General features: G+C 35.5%; 1 protein-coding gene across 12 annotated transcripts in view; it reads left to right on the top strand.

Annotated features, from left to right (window-relative positions):
- Positions 1–26,178, top strand: part of GPHN (gephyrin) — a 291,964-nt gene that overhangs the window by 223,454 nt on the left and 42,332 nt on the right. For 7 of the 12 annotated variants that reach the window (XM_032689727.1, XM_032689720.1, XM_032689717.1 and 4 more), the window contains 4 exons: positions 12,965–13,027; positions 15,394–15,436; positions 18,733–18,870; positions 23,354–23,446. In XM_032689727.1, the coding sequence (XP_032545618.1) occupies positions 12,965–13,027; positions 15,394–15,436; positions 18,733–18,870; positions 23,354–23,446 (337 nt within the window). The remainder of the gene's footprint in view (positions 1–12,964; positions 13,028–15,393; positions 15,437–18,732; positions 18,871–23,353; positions 23,447–26,178) is intronic. The other 5 variants (XM_032689728.1, XM_032689723.1, XM_032689722.1 and 2 more) reach the window with 1 other exon arrangement.

The raw sequence follows: 26,178 nt of genomic DNA, 5'->3' as shown, positions 1-26,178 counted from the left end.
TATACAAAATGCAAGCATAAAGAGCTCATCAGTTTGTCCCTAAACAGAAAGATCTGTGTGTAACCAGTACCTTGCTGATATGTTTTTTTCTCAAAATCTTCAGCTTCTCAAGCAATCATTTCTAGCACTTCCTTATCCTTAGTAATAGAAGGTTTTTTCCTAGTTTCAGCATATGAATAGGCAAAAGATATAATAGAACAGTTCTTAAGAAGAAAGATGCCTACCAGTTTTTCTGTAATGGATCAATAGTTGTTGTCTGGCTGCGCCAGAAGACAAGTAATTCTAAAAATAATCAAGTATGTGTTCTTAAAAGCACCTGATACGTATTCTGCAGTTTATTGTAACTCATTACTGTATTGTATGAAAGCCTCATTGTTTTTATCATTATCATCAAAACACCAATACAGAATAAATAAATTATACTGTATTCATGTGCATACAAAGACACTTTTTTTCTGAGCTAATATAGGAGCAAGAAATTAAGTTTAGTGCTTACAGATGCAAGACCGAAACCATCCTCACTCCGTTCTTCGGAATATCTGTATGAAATTAAGAAAAAGCAGTGGATCACCATCAGCAAAAATGGTGAACATGCTCTTAGAGATTATGAATCAATAAGTCACTTTCAGGGAAACTGGACTCTTCATGCTTTGCCTGCAGCTTCAGTCATTTGTCCTTCCCTCCACTTTATGGAGGGATCACTGTCTTTGAAAAAAATACATACCAAGGTATTGCAGCTGGTGACTAGTCAACATGTATGGGTCTCCTGCTTGATCAGATTCCAAAAACTTTTTTGCCTTCTCTGAAGCTATCACTTATTTGCAGTTTGTAGAAAAGACTCTGCTAGCTGAAGTATCAAGATGCCACTGCAAGACTGTGAAAGCAATTCATCCTTTATACTCTGTCCAAGGGCAAGATCTTCCTGTCTAAAATGCAGGCATCTTCTGATGCAGTTTCTAGCTAATCACAAATCGGAATTTCATGCTCATGGAACACACAGTGCAAGACCTAAACAGTCCTGTTTTAAACTGCAAACTGAAGGTGTAAAAAAAATACAGATACATTATTCTCTGGTGGCAGGATAGCACCCTGTGTATTTTTGAATAGACCATTTGAGCCAGTGACAGATCCAAAGGAACAAATCAATTGAAATTTAAGGTCTCTGTGGCAATTGTAGCTATTTGAAGAGGCCGGAAGGGATTGGAGGTTCTCTGGGGTCTGTAAAGGATTTGTAGTCTCACTTCTATCTTTGTGAGAGACTCTTCATTTGGAAATACAACTTAATGTCTGGATGTATATCAAGCAGTGCTCAATGTCATCTGCTATTATTTTGGAAAATGGTAAAGGTTGCTATGAGTAAACAACATCTTGGCCTCTAAATGACATGATAGGAAATCTCCCAAACTGAGTATTGTTAAATCAAGTCCGAAAGTCTGCCAGCAGTTTTGATCAGGGGAAGAAAATGAGTAATATTGTATTGTATAATGTCTCATATGCAGGAGGGAATAAAGGACCACATTTTTGATAGGATCTCAAGGTTGTTTCTTACGTCCACACCTATTTCTGTGGTTCTTATTCCAAGAAAATATTTTTCTTAAGCTAATTCTTAAAGCACCAGGTTTGGAGATTCTTACTTTTCTTTGTCCAAGTCATCACCAAATAAATAGCTTTGGACCTTCAGATGATATCAGGAACACAATGACGAGAGAAATGGAATCAGTACTGTGGGAATTCAGCTGAATGTGCCTTCTGAGAAAGGTACAACAAAAGATAAAAGGGAGAACCTCATATAAATAGTTTCTGAATTCTGTTTTTAGGAAATAGATGTATTAGATTCATCATAAAAAATTTCCTCGCAATTTTCATTGTTAAGAAAAGCTCTAGAATTGGATTAATTGGCACTGGTACAGCTCAGATTGCCAAAAAGGAAAGTGAGTGTACTATCGAGGATTTGCTGTCACATAGGAGGTCTTTGATTAAAGAAGTAGATCTTCCAGCAGAAGAGAAACAGTACCTGCGTATTCTGCATTGTGAAGAATTTAAGGCAGATTTTGCTGCCAATGTTTTTTCATAGAAAATATTCTTGTAGAGGCTATTTTGCATCTGAGTCCAAAACTAGAAAAAGCTTTTCACCTGTTCCTTTTTATTGTCACCAGTTGCATAGATGAAAGTGTAGATGTGGTCAACTGATGCCTATTTGAGAGGAATGGGCAGAAAGATTTTAGAAACTTATGCTTGCTTTTAGGTACAGAAAGGTTTTCCTAGTTTGTTGAGCTCCAGGCATTATAGGATAGTAGTATTATATACCTATTTAGCCCCAGTCAGCACCTTAACAATTCCACTTGTCTAGAATCAGATGTTGTCTTTGGTTCAATTCAGTGAAATTGAAGTGAGTTTCTTTAAGTAGTGATTTCCTTGTGACGAGAAGTAAAGCTTTAATGCTCTAAAATGCTATAATGATAAAATATGTGTTCATATTATCTTTAAATTTCACAGCATCCAATAAAGGTTTTCACTATTGATGAAAACCAGTTAGCTTAATGCCTGTAATTTTTGCGAATGTTAGCAGGGCTGCTTAAATGATTTGTCTAAGACTAAAATTATTAATTAGAACTAATAATGACTTAGCAGTTGTGAAGTATAGTATATGTATAATATATCTGTAATTTACTTATTATCCAGTTGTCACAAAACATAGTAATTTATTTTTAATTAGCAGTAGTTCACTTAAGAAATTATTCCATCAAATTGGCTTCACTTACATTTTTAGAAGTACTCTGACATCAGCTTGTATCTTAAAAATGTCACACACAATGTAAATTGAACAGATTGTCCAATGAAGGTCCGTAGTGTCCTAATGTATAAAATTACACTTAGGTACTGTTATGCAATGGCCCCATTTTTTATTCTCATTTGTGTCTCAGGCTTTCTGTTACCAACATCAGTTTCTTTCCCCCTCTGTCTCCCTCTCTCTCCCTGTCCTCTGGCTTTTGCATGCGCTTTGTGTTTGGCTAAAAGCGTAATGAAGGAAACCTGTTGATCTGCTTGTTGGAAGGACAGTGGCAACAAAATGTTTACTGCAGTGCTATTCCTACTTTCTAAACAAATTAAGTTTTTCAAAGAGGATGACACTCAGGTCTGTAGCTTGTCATATGTTTTATTTAGCCTCATTGAGTGGTTAGATCATGATGCCTTTTATTGTGAAAGATCTGCAAAATATTACTTTTCTCTCCCACAAAATATAATTATTTCCATAAAAATAGTTTTGGAATATATATTGGCTGCATACTTATTGATTTGGTTGTATACTTAGCATTGTTAATAAAACAACAGAGACCTGTATTGTCTTACCTAATTATACAGGGTAACCAGTACAGGGAATTAAGTAGCAGTATTCAGAAAACTAGAGTCAGTACTGTTTCCTGCAGCAGGTAGTTGACTTCAGAAGACCATTCAGAGACCACATGAAGATTTTTAAGTGCTCTAGGTTAAACTGTTTTATATAGTATACCTTACAAAATGTTGTTAATAACTGAATCTTGTTCTGTAAAACTAAAGACAGGTAAGAGGCTGGTTCTCCTTCTTAGGCTAGATTGACCTGAAAGACCAGGAACTACAACTCTGACTTTCACATTTACCACCAGCACAGAACCTAGAATTCAGTTTTAGGTACAGGATGTTAAGTTCACTGTTGATATCTGTTGTAAATCTGCTCTACATAGCACAAGTAAAGCAAATATAAGCAGTTTGTGTTTTCTGCTCTGATTTCATGCAGAAGTCCAGCAGATAGAGAATTTGGTTCCTTAAATTCTGACATAAATATACTGAGCCATTGAACAAAAATTCCTTCATTAAATTGAGATTGCCTATCTTGTTGCCTTAGTAACGCCATATACTTTGTAGAGAGGCCTTTTGAAATTTGAAACGTTTTTCCAAGAAATAAATGAACACAACAGAGCCAGTAAGGATCCAGCAATCAACTGGGGTTTGTCCAACTATGCTGGAACAATCTAGTCCTGGGTTTCTGTGGTTTCGATTTTTTTGAGGGTTTTTGGTTTTGTTTTGGTTTTTTTTTCAAATAGAATAATGAGTTTTTAAGTAAAATTAGAATTTATAGGTATTTCTCTTTCGAACATGAACAACAGGTCAGAGCTTTCTATTTTGCAATTGCATTTAAAGGATTGCATTTTACTTTGCTAATAGTACCACCTTACTCTAGGCTTAAGAAAAATGAATGAATTAAAATTCTAACTTTTAGAGAAACGTGCACATTAAAGTGCAAAAATTTATGAGAAAACGGTGATCTAGTTTCCTTATTCATAGAAAATAGTTTTGCTAGTTCTATCTTCATTCATGATATTAGGATTAGTTTAGGATTAGCATTAGTATCTTCTCTAGCATTCTCTCTGCCATACAACAACAGAATATGGCAAAACTTCCAAATTACATCAGGAAGGAAAGTATGTTATTGCAGTAATTTATCAAAGTATACATTAATAACTTTGATTAATGACATCTTAGATAATTAATATTTTAAAAGTCATTAAGAAATGTTGCTATATTTGTACTTTAAATACTATTTATCTTTGTTTACCCATTGCTGAATCTCTTAATTGGATCCATTATTAGTTCATACATTCAAAATAGAAGCAAAATTTTACTTAACTCTACATTTTCTCTTACCTTGTGACTTCTGCCAAATAAAATTATCCCTTCATATTAATCCTTTGGACTTATTATTTTGTTCTCTTCTAGTAAGTTCAATTCAAGCACTAAGTTCATTTACAAAGAACTATTTAATACTTGGGAGAGTGGTAAAAGAAGGGGTTTTGAATGGCATCTCATTTCATGTTACGGATTTTGGCTTAACCCTTATCTATTCAAGTTAACAAAATTGCAATATTTTGGTTGATTTTCATTATAGTAAAATACTTCCCAGCTCTGCATTTATCAGAGAAAGAACAAATAAAGTTTCAAGTGCTTATTAGGAAGCATAGGCACTAAGAAGTTGAATGATAAAATCACAACTATTTTCCAGATAATGTAATATACATTTCTATATTCTAAAACCCAAGTAATTCAGAAATAATTTCCATCCTTCCCCATTTGAAACTTTAAAGTTCCTTACTTTTTGTTTCAAAACAAATCTTTATGTTTCAGTTTTTAATAAATTCTTCCCCTTGCTTCTTGTACCACAAAATAGGGAGACATTTCACCCTGCTAGAGATGTGCAGTCCTTTATGAAACAAATTAGATCAAGCTAGAGAGCTATGAATGTCATTTTCCTTTTGACTGATTATAGCTTAGACTCCTTCGCATTTTCCAAAGTCAGTCTTGTCATTATTTCACTAAAGATACATCCATTTAAGCAGAGGAGTTTTTTCCATTTTCTTGCGCTGTGCCATTTTTTTGACTGTATGGCAATAAAATTGACTTGATTAGATATAACTGTGAGATTTCTTTTCTAGACAACTGCTGTTTTCTTTTAAAATCCAGTATTAAGCTGTTCACCAGCATATAGTGTTTAGAATTTACTTGTTTACTACTTAAATCAGCTTGTTTGAAAAGCCAGACATTATTTTGCATTCTATTACACTGGTAATAACACTTAATGCAACTGTGCTCTAGGTTCAGCTCCCAAAGCAATCTAATGCTTCAGTCAGCTTCAGTAATAGAATCTGTGGTAAAATAGTCTAGATTCTGAAATAGCAATGAATCAAAGTAGAGCAAAGCTTTTATTACACTGCTGTTACAGCTTTTGAAGTAATCACTGATATGAAATGCCGTACATGTGATCTAATTTACATGTATCTCTAGTGGGCAGTGTCTGTTTTAATACATGGAAATCAGATATACATAGCAGTGTCAGTATCAGTAATGCATAGCTCAAATGTCAGTGGATTCCCATCAGTGCTCCCTATGTTATCTTCCTTTTTTTCCAGTTTTTAAATGTAATTTTGTAACATGGAAACAACTTCTTTATTTTAGTTAAGCTCAATATTTTTACTTGAGCTAGGAGTATCAAATTTGAAGGGCTTCAAGTACACCTGTACACTTGTTTGAAGCATAACTTAAAAGAGTTTTATTCATTTTTGAAAATCTGAGATTTTGGCTGAATATTGTATACATCAGTGACTATAATATACACCATATATAAGATTATTGTTCCCTGTGTTTACTAGGTTTAGCTCTTGTACTTGAAGCCTTTCAAATTTGGTACTCCCAGCTCAAATAAAAATACTAAGCTTAACTAAAATAACTGCTTTGGAGTCATGCTAGTGCAGAAATTATGATCGTACCACATGGGGAAACATGTCTTGTTCCTGCTCATATAGTTTAAAAAGTAGTCCAGCTATTTGCTTTAGAATAACTATAAAAATCTCCAACCAAAACTGCTGGTAAACACCAGCAGAAAAAGGTGAAAATTAACTTTAAAGATGATTTAAAAATGTAAGAAATTGGGTGGTGGCCTTTTGTTGACTTTGGGCCTGAAGGTGAACTGTTCACTTGATTGGTGGCTTTTGAAGCCACAGAGTCTTTGATTTTTTTGTTCCTGTTTGTGTGTGTTCATAATCCTTTCACACAGAAATGCAAATAATGTTACCTGTTTGGTCAGCTTCCTGGAACATAAGACTGTAAGCATGAAATATGGGTTGTAGACTTTGTTAGCAGTTACAAGTTTGAGTCAGACTCCTTCAAACATCAGTGGAGAGATGGTTTTCACTCCACAGACCTTGCATTAAAGGGATGGAGGCCCACAGGCCTAGGAGCAGATAAGAGCAAAAACAGTAATGCTAAAATTTCCAAACTGGCCTCTTGCCTCTTCCCCATCAACGTTTATTCAGATATTGACAATGACTACATATTAAGAGAACGGAATTTTGTTTCCCAGGAGGGAATTGTGTTTTCCAGCTGGGTTGAATGGTGCTGGAACAGAAAGCGCAGTGCTGTAGCAGGAAGGCCTGAATGGGTACCAAGGAAGCTTATACCACATTTTCTCTCCTTATTAGTGCTGACTTCACTTTTCATGCTGGAAAAACGTCTTGCACCGTTTTCAGGGGTACTCATTTTCTGTGTGTCGTTTTTGAGTTACATATTACGTAATGTTCATGTCACACCACAGCCAGCAATGTGCACTCACAGCCCAGAAAGCCAAATGCATCCTGAGCTGCATCAAAAGCAGTGTGGACAGCAGGTCAATGGAGAAGATTCTGTCTCTCTCCTCTGCTCTAGTGAGACCCCACCTGGAGTACTGTGGCTTGGTCTGGAGTCCTGAGCACAGGAAGGACATGGACCTGCTGGAGAGAATCCAGAGGAGGGCCATGAGATGATCAGAGGCATGGAGAACCTCTCCTGTGAAGACAGGCTGAGAGAGTTGGGGTTGTTCAGCCTGGAGGAGGCTCTAAGGAGACCTCACTGGAGCCTTCCGGTACCTGAAGGGGGCTACAGGAAGGCTAGAGAGGAACATTTTACATGGGCTAGTAGTAATAGGATAAGGGTGAATGCCTTTAAGCTGAAAGAGGGTAGGTTTAGATTAGATATTAGGAAGAAACTACTGTGAGGGTAGTCAGGCACTGAAACAGGTTGCCCAGAGAAGTTGCGGGCTCCCCATCCCTGTAAGTATTCACGGCCAGGCTGGATGGTGCTTGAGCAACATGGTCTAGTGGAAGGTTCTCTGCCCATGGCAGGGAGGTTGGAACTAGATGATCTTTAAGGTCCCTTCCAATGCAAGCAGTTCTATAATTCTATGCTGAGCACTCCAAATGTAGTTGAAATAAATGGCAGCTGATGATCAAATATCTGTAATCCAACTGGATTGTCTTGTAGGCATGTCAAGTTAAATTTAGTCTAGATGTCTCTGGGTCTCAGTTTCCCATTTGTAAAATCAAGTCATGCCTCTGCTTCACAAAGATTTTGTAAAAATAAATTCCTTCATGTGTATTACAGTGTTTCATGTTGTAGAACCAAGCACAACAGAGGAATCTGTAAAGAACTAAATTATTCCCCATATACAAGATGGTTTGCATAACATTTAGTAAGTAAAACGTGAAATTACTCTTTGAGCAGGGAGATTAAAATGAAATAGCCTTATCTTGTCTTATGAGAAGCCCTGCTGAAAATGATTATGATGAAATCACAATACTTACCTGTCAAAGTGAAAATAGGAGTTGCACACATGACATTGATCTGTCCTAAAAGCTGTTTCCCTTAAACTTGCCAATTTTCCTTGACTATATTTGAATGAAGAATTTATTTTAAAATTCTATTTAGAGGGTCATGCAATTCAAGTTTCCATTTTTTTGCAGTAGTATGGATATTTCATTGTTTTAATGCTTCATTGAAATCAGCTGTTGCTGGGTGAAGAAATAGAAATGTAAAACTAGTTGAAATTTCATTGAAAAGCAAAATACTTGTAATACAAATGAAGCTTTTTAAAATGTCAACCTTATTAGTGTATATGAAGGGTTAGAGAGTAATTTATGGTGTGTTTGAAGACAAGAATTTCTATCCATCTCTTATGTATCTGATTGACATTTGATTGACAGTAGCTTAAAAGGCTGGTTAATATGGAATGGACAAAAAAGTCTTTTTAAAAAAGTTTAAAAAGTCTTAATGCTGGCCAGATGGACTATAAGTCAGGCATCTAATGCATACTTTTAAGGCTAAATGGTTTGTCAGTCAAACCCTTTCTATGGCAAACAACAAGGACAACGGTAATTCTTTCCCTTGTATCTCTTAGGAAATACAACTTATTCTCTTTGCTTTTATTTACACTATCTACTTCTCAAACTGGAGAATATTTCTGAGGCATTTGGGGAATGCTGAAGATTTTCATTCAAACAAATAAAAGATCTTGTTCATACCTAATATTGCGAGGAGCAGAACTTCTGATTTTTCTGAGTGCAGTGTTCCTAGAGATTTCTTGTGTCTTACAAATCCCACTTGAATTTTCACAGCACCAGTTGGAGTTTGTGCACAAATTTGGCAAAAATTAAGTCAAGCTTATGGCTTAATTTAATATAGGCTTTAGCTTATACAAGGTGCATGACCTCTTCATATTTGAGTATTTTAATTAATGCAGCTTCTCTGAACAAAAAGACTATGATATTGAATAAGCTGTGAATAGCCCCTAAAATATCACAGAAATGTGCCGTCTTTCCAGTGTTATTCATATGGCATGTCTGTATGCTGTCCCACGCTCTGAAGAACACAAAATTCAGCTCATTTTTTTTCTCATATAAATGTAAACATTTCATTAAAATTACTCTGAAGAAAATAAATCCCTCTTTGCCTCTTTTTATTCTCCACTATTAAGCCTATACTACCAGTTTGTAGGAGCCAGTTTGCTTTCCCATTAGCTTACTGACCAGCGGTTTGCTATTTTGTCTCCTTTTTTTGCTGTGTGTATCATAGATCTTCCTGTTTTCTCATTCAGTGAGGTGTTCAGCTTGCGATTTTAGTTGGTGTGTAAGATTTTATTTGGATCCTCTTCTAGTAATAAATGTTTTGATTTTGCCTCTCCAGGACAAAGTCAGTTTCCATTGAGAGATGACTAATCCCAGAAAACTGCCCTTTGCCATTTCATTCCATATTGTTCCAAATATTGAATAATATCTTTCTTTTATACTGCTCCTGTAAAAGGAACCAATTCAGGCCTCTTGTTTCTGCAGTGTATTCATCAATCACTTCCATCATCCTGTTTGAACAGTAGTTAGGATTAATCATAATCTGACCATAAAACTCCATATATGCGTTCGTAGTCTACTGGGAAACAATTATCAAAATTAAAAAAATCTGTATGTAAAGTGCGGGTGTCTAGAGAAAAACTCAGAAAAGAGAACTCAGTAATATATGGATGAAGACATAACAACACATTCAGAATTTGAAAATTACTTTTGTTCGGTGTCCAGTAACACTTAATAAACGTAACACTTAAGAAGTGGTAAAAATCTGCTTCTAAAATGATTTTGGCCTCAAATGATTTTTTACTTTTTTCTTCCCAAAAGAGCTGACTCCAAGTGAGTGATTCCCTGTGTGGAATACTACATTAATCATATTTAAATTTTGGTGAGGTGAATCCCACCATCACTGCTGTTTGTTTTAAAAATTGTGTTAATGAGTAATGTCTGGTGCTATCAAATTCCTTGTGCTCACTTTTCTTTCCCTTTCAGAGGTTGTCTCAGTATAACAAGAAAAATTTCTTCTGTTGTATTGAACTGACTTTAGTCCTAATTCAGATGGCCATAAAATATTCTCTCAAGACCTCGTGTGTTCATGAGCTCAGTGTAAAAGTGCTGTTTGAATAAGAATGCATTTCTGAAATAGGAAGATGGCATGTTGTAATAGGATTATTTAATCCTTAAATACCGTATTGAACATTTTCTGAAGTACGCAATTCCAGATACTTTTTTTTTTTTCTGGAACTGGATCATCTTTAAGGTCCCTTTCAACCCAAGCCATTCCTGTGAATGTTTTCTTAGTAATTTCCTTAATATATTCCCTATTAATTCAATTAAAGCAGTTCTCTCTATTCTTCAGATTAGATTTAAAACATTCTTTTAATTAAACCTACCAATGTATTTAATTGCATTTCTTTATTTGGTCCTAGTTAGAATAACAGGCCAAAATCAATTTTTAAATATTGTTTTATAGCCAGTTTGAGCTGTTGGTTCATGGTTTAGTTTTCTCTTATGTGTTTATTTAAAGACACTGAATAATTAATGTATGTTGCACTGTTAGAGGATAAAAGGTATTTTAGGCAAAAGATACTGTGCAAATTCTACGGCTATAAATCAGATCACATGTGATTTGAAATCTATTTAAAGCAGGCAAATATTTCAGAGACCATTCATGGTGGCATGTGCCACTGTATATTGTACAGAACTCAGATTATGTAATTAGTAATAAAGCACATGCAGAGAAAAAAACAGCAGCAGCATACTTTCCCACATCATAGAGAATAAGTTGTCTTCATAAAGCTGCTGAAGTTTCAAGGAAAGGTTGTATGAGTTATGCACATTCTCACCAGCAGTAAGTGTAGTAGGTGCAATACCTCATAAACAGGCCTGCCTGGTGTTCATGAGACACTTAGAGGAATATAGTTCTTAAATTGTTAGCAACTGCTGTGCTTTGCATTCCCTGCTTCCTTCATTACAGCTTGGCGAACTCATTCCCTTTGCTGTACCTGAGTCCTCTGTGTAGATTTGGGTTTCTGCTGGTGGTTCCACATTCTGCATGCTTTCCTCAAAGTGGAGCAATGTGCTTTCCCATAAATGCTAAAGGTTATGGGTCAGCCTCCTACAGGCTCTGTGTTCCTGAGAAACGGGCTCTTTCTGTTGGTGATAAATCATGTTTTGATGTCATTGTTCCGAAACGTTCTTCATGTTGTAATATTGAATTGAAATGTACTCCCATAAGAGTTAGCTTTTCATATTGGGCTGGAAAATCTTCATCTTCGTGTAGCAATTTGTTTTATTATAACCAATGGCTTTTAATTGTACCTCCCATAATGAAGAGCTGACTTAATACTCTGTGCTAATCTTGTTATGACTTTAAAAAGGTAAGTAATTTCTCTAACAATTCCTAACAGTAAAGTGTTAAAGGGTTTCTCAGTTCTCTTTTTTCATTTTTTTTCACATTAATTTTTCACTTGTAGCATGAAAATTTCTTTGTATCTTTTTCTATTTTACTTGTAAAAAATTTTTTTGTGGACAGATTTTTATTTGCAGCAAAACATATCATGTAAATTTAAATGAATCCAATTTAGTATAGTCATTAACTTCGTTTTTCAGATCAATCATGACTGATAGATAGAAGCTGTCAGCAGAACTCTTTGTTTTACCATTCCCTTAATTTATTTTTGAGTACTTTATTTCACATTCTGTTTATTACTTCAGCCTATGGGAGAAAGCTTACTCTGCATTCCACATTATGAAGTTTTATCTTCAAGAACATAAAATCCAGTTTGCGTAAAAAACAGAGTAATGTGAACTGAATGCTTTGGGTTTGATTACGTTCTGTCTGAACTACGCAGGAAAATGGTACTGGCTGGTAGCCCAGTGTATCTTCTGCCAAGATAGATTGTGAGCAAAGAGACTGTAGAGTGGACAAACAATAAATCTATACTTTCCCTGTGAAAGGAAAGACAGCCGTAGGTTGTTATTTCTGTAACTGCCTGTGAATGAGAAGAATTATAGTAAATACTACTACTGATAACTCTCCCCAGTTAGTCATGGCACTATATGTAATATAATATGGATTCTTCATTTAACAGTAGCTGTGAAAAGAATACAGATTTTTTGTAAATGTCAGAAATAGCAAAGTAGTAAAACATACAAAAATGAATATGATAAAAGGCACTTATTAAAGCACATAACCCCATTTATACAAAGCTCCATTGCTGCTAAAACTGTATGTGTTAGGAAACTGGTGGGTTTTATTCAAAATCATTTTACTGGAGTTTTGATTAAAAATAACGTTTAGGATAAGAATGTGCAACTCATATTAAACAGAAGTATTATGTAATGACTAATTTTGATGTCAGTTATGTTAAAACATGGTTTGTATTCTGCAGCTGTGAGCATAGGTGGGGAAACGATCAAGTCTGGCTGATCAAGCCTTTTATTTTATTATCATGGATTCCTCTTCCACAGCTGCTTTTAAAATTTGTGGGAAGCAAATTATTTCTCATACTGCATATGTTGCCCATCAGGTGAGTGATAATGTGGAAACTGTAGGCTGGGTGTAAGAAATCAAAAAGTAAATATAAAGTCCTCTGTGTGCACAGAATTAAAAAAATGACCTGTAAGAGGCTGTATGTGAAGCCAGCTGTCTTTTGTTGCCATTGTCATTTGGACATTGTAGAGCAAAACTTTGTCAACACGTTTTTTATATTAGAAGATTTGATCTGCAAATCTCAGCTGCTCTGTTCATTATAAATCTCTTGTTTTTGTCCATACACTAGCTCCACTATAGGTTGGAAGGGCTTAAAGATGAACTCAGGAGGAATAGAGGCTACAACTCGAGAGTAACTATTACTGCTCAAAGGAGCTGTTTTCCATTCGCAAACATTGCTTTGCGCTATGGGTTTGGGCTCCTTCTGTTCCTCCACTTTGTTGAAGACTCTCTCTTGACTTCCATTTTACTTCTTTAGCACTGTCTTTGTCTGCTAACATTTTTCCTCCTTCTCTAGTAGCTTTTATCTGTGTCCTTTGGATCACATATTTTACTTAGTTTGTTTTAGTAGATTGTTTCAAATGTTTGTGTTTTGTATTTTTTGGTTTTTTTGCCTTTTTCTTTAGGACTGTGTTATCTCACTGAGTTTCATTCCACAGTTTGCTGAATCGCTTGGTTATTTTGCAGCAGGCCCCTTCCTCATTTTCTCTTTTCATATGTTTTTCAGTGAGAAATAAGAGAGCCTCTTCCATTTTAAACAGTAGTCTTACACACATAGACCCATGTCTCCTTTTGCACACACCATCTTCTGCCTTGCCACATCCATCCTGCTTCTCTATTTCTCTCTCTCCCTCTCTCTCTTAATCTGTGCTTCTCTTTTTTTTGTGCTTTCTTTCCTACCATTATACCATCTTTTTGGTCCAGAATTGTCCTTTGGTAAATTATAGGTAAATATTTACTTCTTCCAGAGAGAGTTCATATTATGCCTTTAAAATCTGGTAAAACAACTCTGGGCCAAATTTGAACATCATTAATATTTTGTTTGCAGTTTTCTTGTATAGTATTTTTGGTGGGAAGGGGGGAGGGCTTGGGTTTTTTCTGTTTGTTTTTGTTAAACAAGAGTTTTTTTCAGGGAAGGACACCATAACCCACTCTAAGTTGCAACATTACTTTCCATAAGTTATTCCATTACAATAAGTAGACTGTGTTGCGCTGTAGAATCCAATTTTTTTATGTGAATATACATTTGGGGCAAGCTGCTGTGGAACAGAAGAAAGAGGTTTAGAAGCTGGGGCACAGTTGGTTTCAACCTTTCATGGTGGTTCCTTTCTGAAGACAGCTTTTAGAGGGTTAAGCATGTACCATTCTTCATCAGTTGTTAGATCATACATATTCACTTTCTAGGCAATTTTTCTGTAAGTGCAAATTCCAAGTGAGGTCTGAAAGATAATCTGGATTCGCTCCTTTGCTCTTTCAGCAGAGACAAATGTTCTGCTGGGAAATTACACCCTCAGCATCACCTGTGCTATTCCACTTCTTTCACCACATGTACACAGTTTTACTTTATTAATACTCTCACTGAAATTTAAAATACCTTTGTCAGTAAAGTAAGAAAGAGAAGGATTCCATTCTTACTATCTCAGAGGTTTGTTTTCTTGTGAATTTTACTTTAACTGGGGTTTTGTCCACGCAAAATGTTTATTATTCAAGTGCTGCCAGTTCAGTCAGCTGGCCTGCCAGTAGTTCATCCAAAATCTTGCAGCTTCAGGGTTATTATACGTTGTGCTATCTTTCCCAACCTGAGAAGAATTAACAAGAGCTGATGCCTCAGTATAGATAAAATTTATACTGTCTGGTGTTTGCAGTGCTGATGCTCTTCAAAAAAACAATTCTTTTTTAAATCGTTCTGGTAAACAGGTGGAACTTTAAATGTCCGGTTTTACTACAGTATTAGACCAGTAAGAATTGTCAAATTTCCCTGAAATCAGACTATCTGGAATAGCACAGTGGCAGCTAATCATCAAGGAATTTATTGAGAAACCATTTGCCATTCTCACACAGTTACTTTTTAAACTAGAATTGCACTGTAAAATTTATACTGAACACAGCATTTCTTTTAACCAAACAGGAACAACTGAGTAAATTTATCTGGCTCCAGCCAGGAGCTGTTTATACAATTGTGAGTTGCTTATACAATTGTGAAGAATTCTTATTAAACATTTTCAGAATCAACACAATTGAAATTGAATATTGAATACTTTAAACTCTTTCTATAGTGCCTGAATATATCAACAATAGAATGTTAAATCAAGTCATGATAATAATTTATGTTAGTTATGTTAGTGTTCTGTCTAATCATAGGACCTAGATTCAGAGCTACTGTAATTACAACTGTATAAGAAAATGTGGATTTTTTGTTGAAAACTGGAGCTTAACACGTGACTTCAAACACTCTGTTCTTTGATTTTTCCCTATTACTGTCCTTAGGCCATGTTGTTTCTTATGAGAAGGGTGTGGAATCAAATTGCTTGTATCAGATTCTGACCATCAGCTACTACTGTTCTGCATAAATATACTTATCTCATGCAAAATATGTAAGAATGTTGCTGAAAATATGTATAGCCTCTGTCTTAGATCCCAGGAGCTTGCCCATTTTATCTCTGTATTTTGCATTCTTGTTAACTTCTGTAGCTCATAGAATCCATGCTCTCTCTGCAGGTCCAGTCTAGGTGCAGCAGCAAGGAGAACATCCTCAGAGCAAGTACGTACTGAAACTTCATAGCTCTATTGAGAAACTAAGACTGCTCAGGAGACAGCAAATGATAATCAGATCAGAAGTATATGGTTGGGACATAAGTGGGTTTGCAGATGAAATTTAATAACTTAAGACAGTGAAATTCAGTCCAAAGATAAAAGTGTAAACAGCTCCCATTGTTCATGTATTGATGGAGAGACATCCTTTAATTTATTCTTCCAAGTTGTTTTTCTAATGACATGGAGGTCTGTGTTGTTTGTGGTGATGCATTGTTGTAAATGATCATGTGTGTCCAAGTTTTATGGACAAGAATCAATACTTAAAGACAATGAAAAGGGAAATTCTCAGATTGACTATACATGATTTTTATTTTCATGAGCGTTAATTTGAATGTTGGATTACATAAAACCAAACAAAAAAATGCAAAGATTAAGAATTTAGATTTATCCAAATGATGTGTTCTTTAATTTGCACAATTCTTTTCCTTTGTTTTATGGGAATTTTTCTAGTGTAAAATTTGACCCACCATATACGTGTGTGTGTGTGTGTGTGTGTATACATATATGTGTAATGACAGCAATAGGAAGTTGTTTTGGTGATAAAAGAGAAGGATGTCAGGAATTTTCTACCTTATGCAACCAATTGACTTAGCCGCTTCTAAGCTAGAGGATTATTTTGTCATACAAAATGCAGCTTGCTGTAAGTAGTTATTTTTAGAGCCATCTGACATTTCACATTAGTGAAAGATAACTTGGGAAAGTATGAGGAGTTGTTTAATGTCACTTACTTGTAAGTAAAAAGTACCATTTAGTAATTTTAGAATTTAAAAAATCATTATTTGTTTGTCTCTTGGATCTGTTTAAATGTGTGATACCTCTAATAGAACAGTTAACATTTGTTTGTAGTAAGAAATATGGAGAGAGAAGGGTTAGTAGTTACACCTGCATCTTTCTTCCTTTCTTCATTAAGGTTATTCATGCTAGTGTTAAACCTAGAGATGCTTTATTTTCTTGGCCTCTCTTGCAGTAATAATGGGGTTTACTTTTGGTGTTTGACAAAGGTGTCAGAGATTAGGAAATTTTATCTGTGTTGAAGAAGACAGATTTGTCAGAGATTTCTCTAAGATTTCTCAGATTTTAACAGAACCTTTGGCTTAAGCAAATGACGATGTATTAGGGACAGACTTGCGAATCTGAAGGTAGTACTCTGGGCACCATTCAAAGCATTCAAAACCTCTGAATTCATTCACTTTTTAAGTCTTAGAGAAGTAAAATAATAGTCTCTGAAGTAGCTTACAGTGAATTTTAGATAGCACTAAAACACAAAAGCATCTAATGGCTGCAGCATCAAGGTTGTTCACTGCCACATATATTTTTTCCTAGCATCTTCCTTCATTTTTCCCAACTTAAAAGAAAACGTTAGGAAAATGTGTGGAATCTGCTGGACCTGCAGGATTTACAGTGCTGCTAAGCAGGGGGTTTTTTTCTATACAGAGAAGGGTATGGGAAGTTTATATATGACAAATGCTTCCCTTTCCTTTTCCTTTTTAATGAGGTTGTTAACAAAATACAGGCATAATAATTGGAAATGCAAGCTTGCTAGGAAGATCCCTGTTGTTGGAACCAGGAGTGCAGTTTTTCCATTAATTACACTTTTATCTTACAATAGTTAAATTTGGATCACTTCTCCGTAGTTTGCAAATGAGAAAGTGAGGTGTAAGAGTGTGTAAAGTCTTAGTATAGTTAGAATATGCCTCACTGGCTGTTTCTGTCTTCCACAGAATGCCAACTGCAATCTTAAAGATAGGAATTTAGTCAATTAAAAATTATTTGTGATTGACAAATTCACAGTGCGTGGTTTTATGGTCATGTATCTTCCAAATACATACAGAGATTGTTCAAATAGTTTCTTCCAGAATCTTTCTTAGGAAAATTAGGTGGGCAGTTTTCCTTGTCTCTACTTCTTCCTCTGAAAGATAGTTACTGTGTTGACAGCAAAAAGTAATCAATGAACAATTTACCACATCAAAAGGCAAGCATGTGTTAGTGCTGAAAGAAGTATCAGATATACAGATTAATTAGGAAACCTTCTCTTCTGAAGGAAGAACTTATATTGTGTGATTGTTTTACTATTTTTTAGTTATTTTTTATTAGAAGACTACACTTAAAGCAATAATCTATTTTTTTTCCAGAATTTGAAGGCATGTGCAGCAGCAAATGGGATATTTAGGTAGCTACTGCAAAGCAAAATCATGTCATTAACAATTAGTTCCTATTATTTGTTAATGCTTTCTTATTATAATTTGTGTTCTTTAGGAATATCATTACATATTACATTTAGAACATCATCCACTTTGGCTCTCAAAAATACCTTCTTATTCTAGGTAAATCCGTTCAAGATATTCTGCAACTGTAATTGTCTTAATCTTTTGGTTTGTGTGTGTTACTCTAGTTTATGTAGTCATGCAGTAGTTCTCTTCAGTTGCTTATCTTCACTTCCAAAATCCTTCAAAGCTTGTTGTCTCCTTGTTTACTCTCTCAGTAAGTATCATGAAATCAAACATGCTGCTGGCTTCATTTTCAAACAACTTCTGTGATATTTTCTCCCTGCCTGTCCCTCATAGTTGGGAAAAGTAAGCTTCCATTAAGTTGTCCTGCTGCCTTCACTCAAATTATACATTTAAACAACACTTTGCTATGGTGACTACAAAATCTTGGCAATAGGTAGGATGCCCACTAGCTGGAAACACTGTCTACTGTGCTGACTGCCCAGTGATTTCATTGTGCTCTCTCTATCCTCCTCTCAAACCTTTTGACTCCCATCTCACTCTTGGATTACAGACTGGCACAATGTCCATTCTTATGTTTTATCTGTGCATGGCACAGAGCATATTGAGATGTATTTGTGGAGAACAGAATGGAGTGAATCGTCCTGAGTTCATAGTTCATAGAACTGAATTAGCCTCAGATTATCATCCTCAGTGTAAAATACTGAATCATCTTGAAGGGTTTCTGTTTTGGATTTGTGCTCATCAAGACTTCTGGTATGTTTTTCATTATAAATAAGGATATACACTTCTGTGAACTTTTTCAACTGTAAATTGCAGTTAGTTTTAAATCTCTGTTGATTCTACTTGAATACAGTGCTTTCCCAGTGTCTGACATGAATGCTCAATGATGATAACTAACTAATTTAATTTACTCCAAAGTGCCAGATTAGTTTCAGTAAAGTGGTTTAAATTAACATCACTGTGTGAATCTGCACATTGTAGCATACATAAACTTGGTTCTTTCTCATTGCAGGTCACAGTGCTGTTGACATTACCAAGGTAGCAAGAAGACACCGCATGTCTCCATTCCCATTGACATCTATGGACAAGGCCTTCATCACAGTTCTGGAGATGACCCCAGTGCTTGGAACAGAAATCATCAATTACAGAGGTATTTTAAGTTGGATATTTTGTGAGGATTAGGGTGGTTATTTCCATATTTGACAACTTTCTCTTCTACTAATTTTGTGAGGTATATGAAACAGTACTTTCTCCAGGAGAAGCTGCTTTAGAAAATGCCAATAATAAAGGAAATCTCCTTTCAAAGTAAGGAGAATGTCAACTGACCTCAGTGCTGCTCCCTGAAGGAGTCTGTAATGGAACTCTAATAAAATGTGTAAATGAATTTTCTTCTGGTTTGTGTTATATGCAGCAAACATATTGTACTCAACCATAATTTGCCTCAGTGGTTAACACTGGACTTTTGTACATGCCAAGTAGCTCCAAGTTGTACGGTGATTGGCTTACTCTGTTCTTTTACTATGGGAGATTCTCACTAAGCCCCTTTCCAATCTGAGATTAATGATCAAAGGAAAGTGATTATAGATTCCAGGTCACTTTTTTCCATGTCTATATCTTTAACAGTTCATCTCAGTCTGTTTTTCCAGTTTCTACTTAGCCTACTATAGATTCCAGAATTTTCCCCTTCTTCTCATAAACACGACAATTCCTTTTCTATTCTACCACTACATTTGATCATTTTCTTACTTCCTTTTAATGTTGATTTATCAAAACTTTGTAATTAAAGCGTAACTGGTTTTGATTTATACAGTCTTTATAATAAACAAAGACACCAAACAGCAGGCAAAATATCAGACTTTGTGACTGTGCCTATACTCATAAGTAAGTAGGGATAGGTGAAGCCATTTAGGACATTGGTGGACTGCAGATAGCAGAGAGGTCCAGATGATTTCTGAATGGAATGTTCTGTCTTCTGGCTTGAAAGTTCAAAGTTTTCATACTCTTCACCAAATCTTTGTGCTGCCACAAACTTTCAAGATGCCTTCATATTGACATACTGATTTAGCAGACTGTATGTATTATCACACCTGTTAGCTTCAGAGATAGAGTCTGATTTCATGTTCACATAAGTGTACCAATAATGAAGATATTAACAAAGACATATTCCTTCATATTTTTGCAGTGTAGTGCAAAGTTGTATCTCACAATTTATTTTTCAAGAAGTATATGCTTTTTTTAGCACTGTAAGATTTTCAACTATATCATATGAAATTTCAGGATTTAGCCTATAGGAGACATCCTAAAGGACATATCTGTGTCTGTGATACTGCATATTCAGTTCCCTTAATCTATGGATAAAAATCTCAAGATGAAAACTCATTTTCAAAAGTTCTTAAGTGATCACCATAATGTTATACAGACTAGTATATAGGATTGTTTTGTATAGGTACATATATGTGTGTGTGTGTGTATGTGTGCATGTGTGCGCACATGTATAGTTGATGTTAATTTTGAAGAATGCAATGAATTAAGATTGAGTTTTTCATTTAGTTATGGATTCATTTATTTTTCAGTTCATATACTTCTAATTTTGGAAAATAATAAAAATGTAGTCCTGGTGGTCTTAAACTGTACTCAGAAAAGCACTGTTGTGCTGTGTTTGTTTTCTGTGTGTTTTTGTGTCTTGAATTAACACTGAGCTCCCCAAAACTATCTTTCAGGAGCACAATCTCTCTGTAAGGAAAGTGAAATGTATAAAGTTCTAGGATTGCAAATTGCCGAATTAATTTAACCTGATTCAGTTACATTGCTAAACATAGTGTATAGCATTCATCCTTATAAATAAGGCTGCCAAATGTTATTCTGTACAAATAGTCAGTAAAGTCCTGATTTTATTCTTGATTAAGTCAAAGTATGCTGCAGTCTCTCAAATCTATCTATTCTCTCCTAACATGAGGGGGAGGATAAGTAAAGTTATCTTTTAAACATGACTTTCACACTGGTAAATTGCTCAGTGACTCAGTAGATCATTTAACTTCTTTCATATTAAAATAAAAAATGGACGGTCCTAAAACATTTTACAGAGCTGCCATAAACCAAAGGTGTCTGAAGCATATTTCCCACCTGCCATCACTGATATCTGGTATGAAGCCTCCAGTTAGCCTTTTATTTCAACTAAATTTAGTTACCTGAGCATAGCTCTATACACATATAAGCCTTTAGACAACATGATTATGATTATTCTTCTGAAACTAAGAAGATACATTTAAGTTTAATTGATAATAAAAGTGCAATGCAGAAGCAATCTACGCTTTTTGAGCTTAAGCATAAGCTTAAACCTGAGAACAGAGCAGGTCTAGTCCAAGAGCCTAGCTGATTTTTTTGATAGCATTGACTTTTCATATCACTGCTACCAGGGCAGTATTTACAAAATCCATCACCTTTAGTACAAGATCTGTCTATTTGCTGTGCCCCAGTATCAATACCCTGAGAAACCAAAGTTCTTTGCAGAACTGTACCAGTGCTGTCACCTAAGCTTTAGCAAATAGCCACATTTGTAAAGTGAGTTTAGTGTAGTTCTCCATTTTGTGTTAAAAGCTGTGAGCATCACAAGGGGTAGTTTGATGACATTAAAATAATTCAGAACATCTTTTTGAATTACAATTAGTCAAAATAAGGTCAAACTGTATTTTTAGAATAGTTGCTTAAGTAAAAGAGAGTACAGAGGTACTTCAGATTGTCCAAGTTGCTGACTTGCTTCATTTTTAAATGCCTAAGGCTGCTTCACCAAGTAATTCTAACATTTTTCTGCCTGTAATAAAATTCATTCCCATTACTGGCTGGCCATTTATTCCTTTCTTGGCATTCTGCCAAGAACATACTGTTCAACTTTGCTCTAATTGGTGTGATTTTGCATGCAGACAAGAAGCAAAAGGAAGACACAACATGCCTGCTAAAATTAGAAGCATCACTTTTGTATGAGATTTCGTGCATCTTGGAACAAGGGTGTTTTTACTAGGCCTTTGATAGCTGCCTTTTCTGTGCTTTAATTTAAATGTCTGTTTCTGCATTCTTTTATTCAGTGTATGAGCTTTTGTGAGCTTTTAATAACTTGTATATTGTGTATCACAGGCAGTGATACGCAGTAATGCACAGGTGAATTAATGTCCATCACAAAGGTGCTTTTCTAGTTGCTTTAACAGGTTTTATCAGCATTTTCATGGCAATACTTATTTCAGAAATGCAGCATGAATGTTAAATTCAGGCTGAAAGTTAATACATATGGATGTGAACACAATGATGTTATAGTTAAGATAATTAATTGCTAGCTAAATCACTTTGTGTTAATACGTAAAATCTTTATTATAATAGCACTTCGCTGGAGCTGAACACTTTCAAATCGAGTAGGTGCACTTTTTAACAGGACCTGTCCATTTAGTGTGTAGTGTTAAGCCTTCTGCCTTCCCAAGGAATCCAGAACCACATTGATTTCCCTGTCTGTAAAATAAGAAACATACTTCATGCATGTCTCTTTTTTGGCGTGTCTCGAAGACCATAATCTCTAAAGCACATATCCATGGAAATTCTCCTGGTAGAAATATTCATGCATCCTCTCATTCCTTCATACTTTCAGCTGGATATTGCCTTCCTGTGCACCCTAGGAACAGTGGCCTCTATTATGAGCTGAGTTTCCCTTCTTCTACTTAGACATACCGGAATCAAGCCAGTCTCAGTAGTTCTGACCCATATACCCCTTTCCAATCCATCTAATCACACATGTAATGAATATGCTTTTTCATGCTTACATTGTATGAAGGGGTAAGTTACATATTTTCCATTCTGTTCCACATTACACTAAAAAATGGCTCTTACTGGTGCCATAAAAGTACCAGCCACTTGACTGAGGGTGAAGTAACTCATATTAATCTCTACAGGGAAGCTGAGCCAAATTACAACTCATCAGTCATAGTCACTAAGTGAAGGAAAAGGATCTGTTTGAAACAGCTATTAAAATATTTAGAACTATAACATTGTAAATTTACATAAATAATCCTGACACTTATGTTCACTCACCCTCCATTAAGCAGAAATGCTCTCAGCAATTAGGCAAAGCTAATCTATTGCAAAACTTTCTTGTCAATTTATGAAAACTTGTCCATTGTTACTGACAAGTCCTCAATCCATCACCTCTCACCTTTTGCACACAAGATTAATTTCTGAAATGTCATTTTAAAAGCTTTTAAAAAAAATTTTATAAAAATTTGAATAAAGGAAAATACATAATTTTAAAAGATCTCAGGAGAAAAACTTGACTTAAAGAAGCAAATACTTGTTTTTTCTGTCTGACCCTACATCAGAGCTTTTATCTAAACCTTTGGATTTGGATACTTGGCATTCAAATCTACTGTCAGCAATTTAACCATAACCCAGAGCACAGACTTACTGAACAAATCCTTTATCAGTACTTTCAGACTCCAGTCTTTTTTCCTTTATGTAGAGGCAAAAATCAAAAGCCTGAGAGATCTATGTGTCCCATACATACACATTTCACCTATCAGAGCACATGGCTGTTAACTTTTTTCCCCCTTTCACTAGCTGTAATGACATGGAGCATGGTCTTTTCTCTTTTCTAGATGGAATGGGCCGAGTCCTTGCTCAAGATGTATATGCAAAAGATAATCTACCGCCATTTCCAGCATCAGTAAAAGATGGCTATGCTGTCAGAGGTAAACACTCACTTTGTAGACAGTGTCTGGAAAACCACTTTATAACATGTTAGTTCACCTGTTTTGGATCCAGCAATGGTTATTTTCCTTTAGATTTGATTCAGATCATTGCTGAAGTCACAGTTACATAGAATGCAACTGTCTTGAAGGAAGGCCATAAAGCTGAGTTCAGACCTTTTAAGTGGATGCATATGTCCACAAGCAAATGTACATCCATGTGTGCTCATAGACGTGCAACTCTGTTGCTAGTGCATTTCTTGCATTTCCTTAAGAATTCAGGAGATTCTTGGAACATCTGTTTCTGAATTACAGATTCTTCTTGTATTCTTCTGTTGTTGATTTAATGGGGATTTTCTTTCATATCTGTTACTTTCTTGAACTGTTACAGATCCAACTTCCTATCAGTGAATATTTTATTGATTGCATTAGAGAATTTTTGAAAAAACTTACAAGAATGTTCTTTTATGGACACACCTCAAAAGAAGAACTGATTTTTACTTTAAAAATATTGCAGCTGCCATATATGACCCTGAGATTAGCTCAGTTGGTTAGAACATGGTGATAATAACACTAAGGTTGTGGGTTTAATCTCTGTATGGGCCACTTACTTAAGAGCTGAACTCAGCGATCTTTGTGGGTCCCTTCCAACTCAGAATATTCGGTGAAGTGTTCTGTGAAAATGAGTAGTGTGACTTTACTCAGTGCAAGCAGTGAATATGGTTTCCCAGGAGACCTGAATTCATACTGTGCTTTGCCATGAAGTGCTGCATCATTTTGAGCCAGTTGCTTCTCTGTGCATCAGATTTTCTTTGTAAAGTAACACTAATGATGCTCACCTCAGATATCTATGAAGAAAATTTAAAATATACAGGTTTGAGCATTATACTAGTAGTGATTTAATTGTGGTAGCAGTCCAATTGTTGTAACACCGTGTTGAAATTTGTACACAATACCCAACTTCCTTCTGGGGACATTAAAATATCCTTTTTGTTGCTGGCAGCTGAAACAATGGAAAGCAACTGTCCATGAAATAATCTGAAAACGTAGGCAGTGGATGTAGTCCAATAGCTTCCACTATAAAATTTCAGGTCTACAAGATGAGTTTGCAGCTGTCTGTGGTCTATGTGTGAGAGACAGGCAGACCAAAATGGGGGTGCAGATGTAGCCAGAGAAATACAGGTTATGTGACACTGAAAAAAGCTAAGAGGGTGAGCTCTGAGTAGAACACTGAGTGACAAGGGCCTTGGGATCAAGCAAATGCTGTCTTGCAATCGGATTGCTGCAGGGTAAGGGAAAGCACAAGTACAATCTGAGTAAACATGCAGAATGAACAGAATGATCATGAACACTGTCTTCAACAGCTTCTGTCTGAAACAACACACAAGACCATAATTTTTGCAGTGGATTCAAGGAGAGTAACACTGAAATATTTGAGTGTGTCCAGAGCTGAGTGAAAGGACTGGAAGAAATGTCCTATGAGGAGCAGCTGAGGACTTTGAGTTTGTCTAGTTTGAAGAAAAGGAGGCTCAGAGGTGACCTCACAGCTTTCTACAGCTTCCTGAGGAGGGGAGTGGGAAGTGTTGATCTCTTCTCGCTGGTGTCCAGTGACGGGATGTGTGGGAATAGTTCAAAGATGTGCCAGGGGAGCTTTAGACTTGACATTGGGAAACATTTCTTTACTAAGAGGGTGGTCAAACACTGGAAAAGACTTTCTAGAGGGTGGGTTGATGCCCCAAGCCTGTTTGTGTTTCAAAGGCATTTTAACAATTCCCTTAATTATTTGCTTTATCTTTTGGTCAGTCCTGAATTGATCAGGCAGTTATATTCTATTCTGGTTTTTTCTATTCTTTTTGTTCTTGTTATCTTAGGATATGAAAAAACCGCTTATAGGCAGAGACAATATTGAATACAATATTAACTATTGGATATTTCTTACCAAAAAATTAAGGATTAGCTTTCAGTTACATAAACCTGTCTGCCCAAAACCTTGTCCTTTTTTCAAGTTATGTCAGTTGTACATCATCTACAAACTTTGCCTTCATATTATTACCAGTGGGGAAATAAAATCTAATTCAGTAGTATTTTATCAGATTTAAAAAAATTTTGCTGTTAGGGATTTCTTTCTCTTCTTTTGCTGGATCATCCAAGTGCATTTTTTTCAGTGAAGGTCTGACAACTGTTTTCACTAGTATTAAATGCATTATTCAAGGACAACTAGTTGAAAAGTGCTTTTCTACTTTCTTATTTTAGATTTTGTTCTAAAGCTCATAGATTAGTATGTTTGATAGGCTTTTAAAGTTACGTTAATTATTAGTCTTCAAACATGACTAAGTACCATAGATAATTATCTGCAAAGCTGCAGCCAGTGCCTGAGTACAAATGTGGTAAATCATTATGCACACTGAATGGGCATCCTTCCTGAAAGCAGTTCTTCTCAATATAAGGTTATCTAGGTGTATATTCAGGGCTCTTGAAGTAAAACAGAAGGTATTAAGATAACAGTTGTCACTGATTAGACTTCATCTCTGGTAAATCAACTTTTGACAGCTAGAGATTTAAAATTAATAATAATACATATTTAAGTGTGATCATACGAACCTGGGTTTTCTGACCACTCTTGGCAGCATGACAGCTGTGCTTGGAAAGCCAGAGTTGCTTGTGCTTCATACATGCTTTACATCATGGTAAAGCCTATAATACCATGAATGTAACTTGCTGAAAGACCTTTGAGG

Source organism: Chiroxiphia lanceolata, chromosome 6, assembly GCF_009829145.1.
Source record: "Chiroxiphia lanceolata isolate bChiLan1 chromosome 6, bChiLan1.pri, whole genome shotgun sequence".
NCBI lineage: Eukaryota > Metazoa > Chordata > Aves > Passeriformes > Pipridae > Chiroxiphia > Chiroxiphia lanceolata.
The sequence above is the reverse complement of the archived record's forward strand: the minus strand, read 5'-3'. Positions and strand labels throughout refer to the sequence as shown.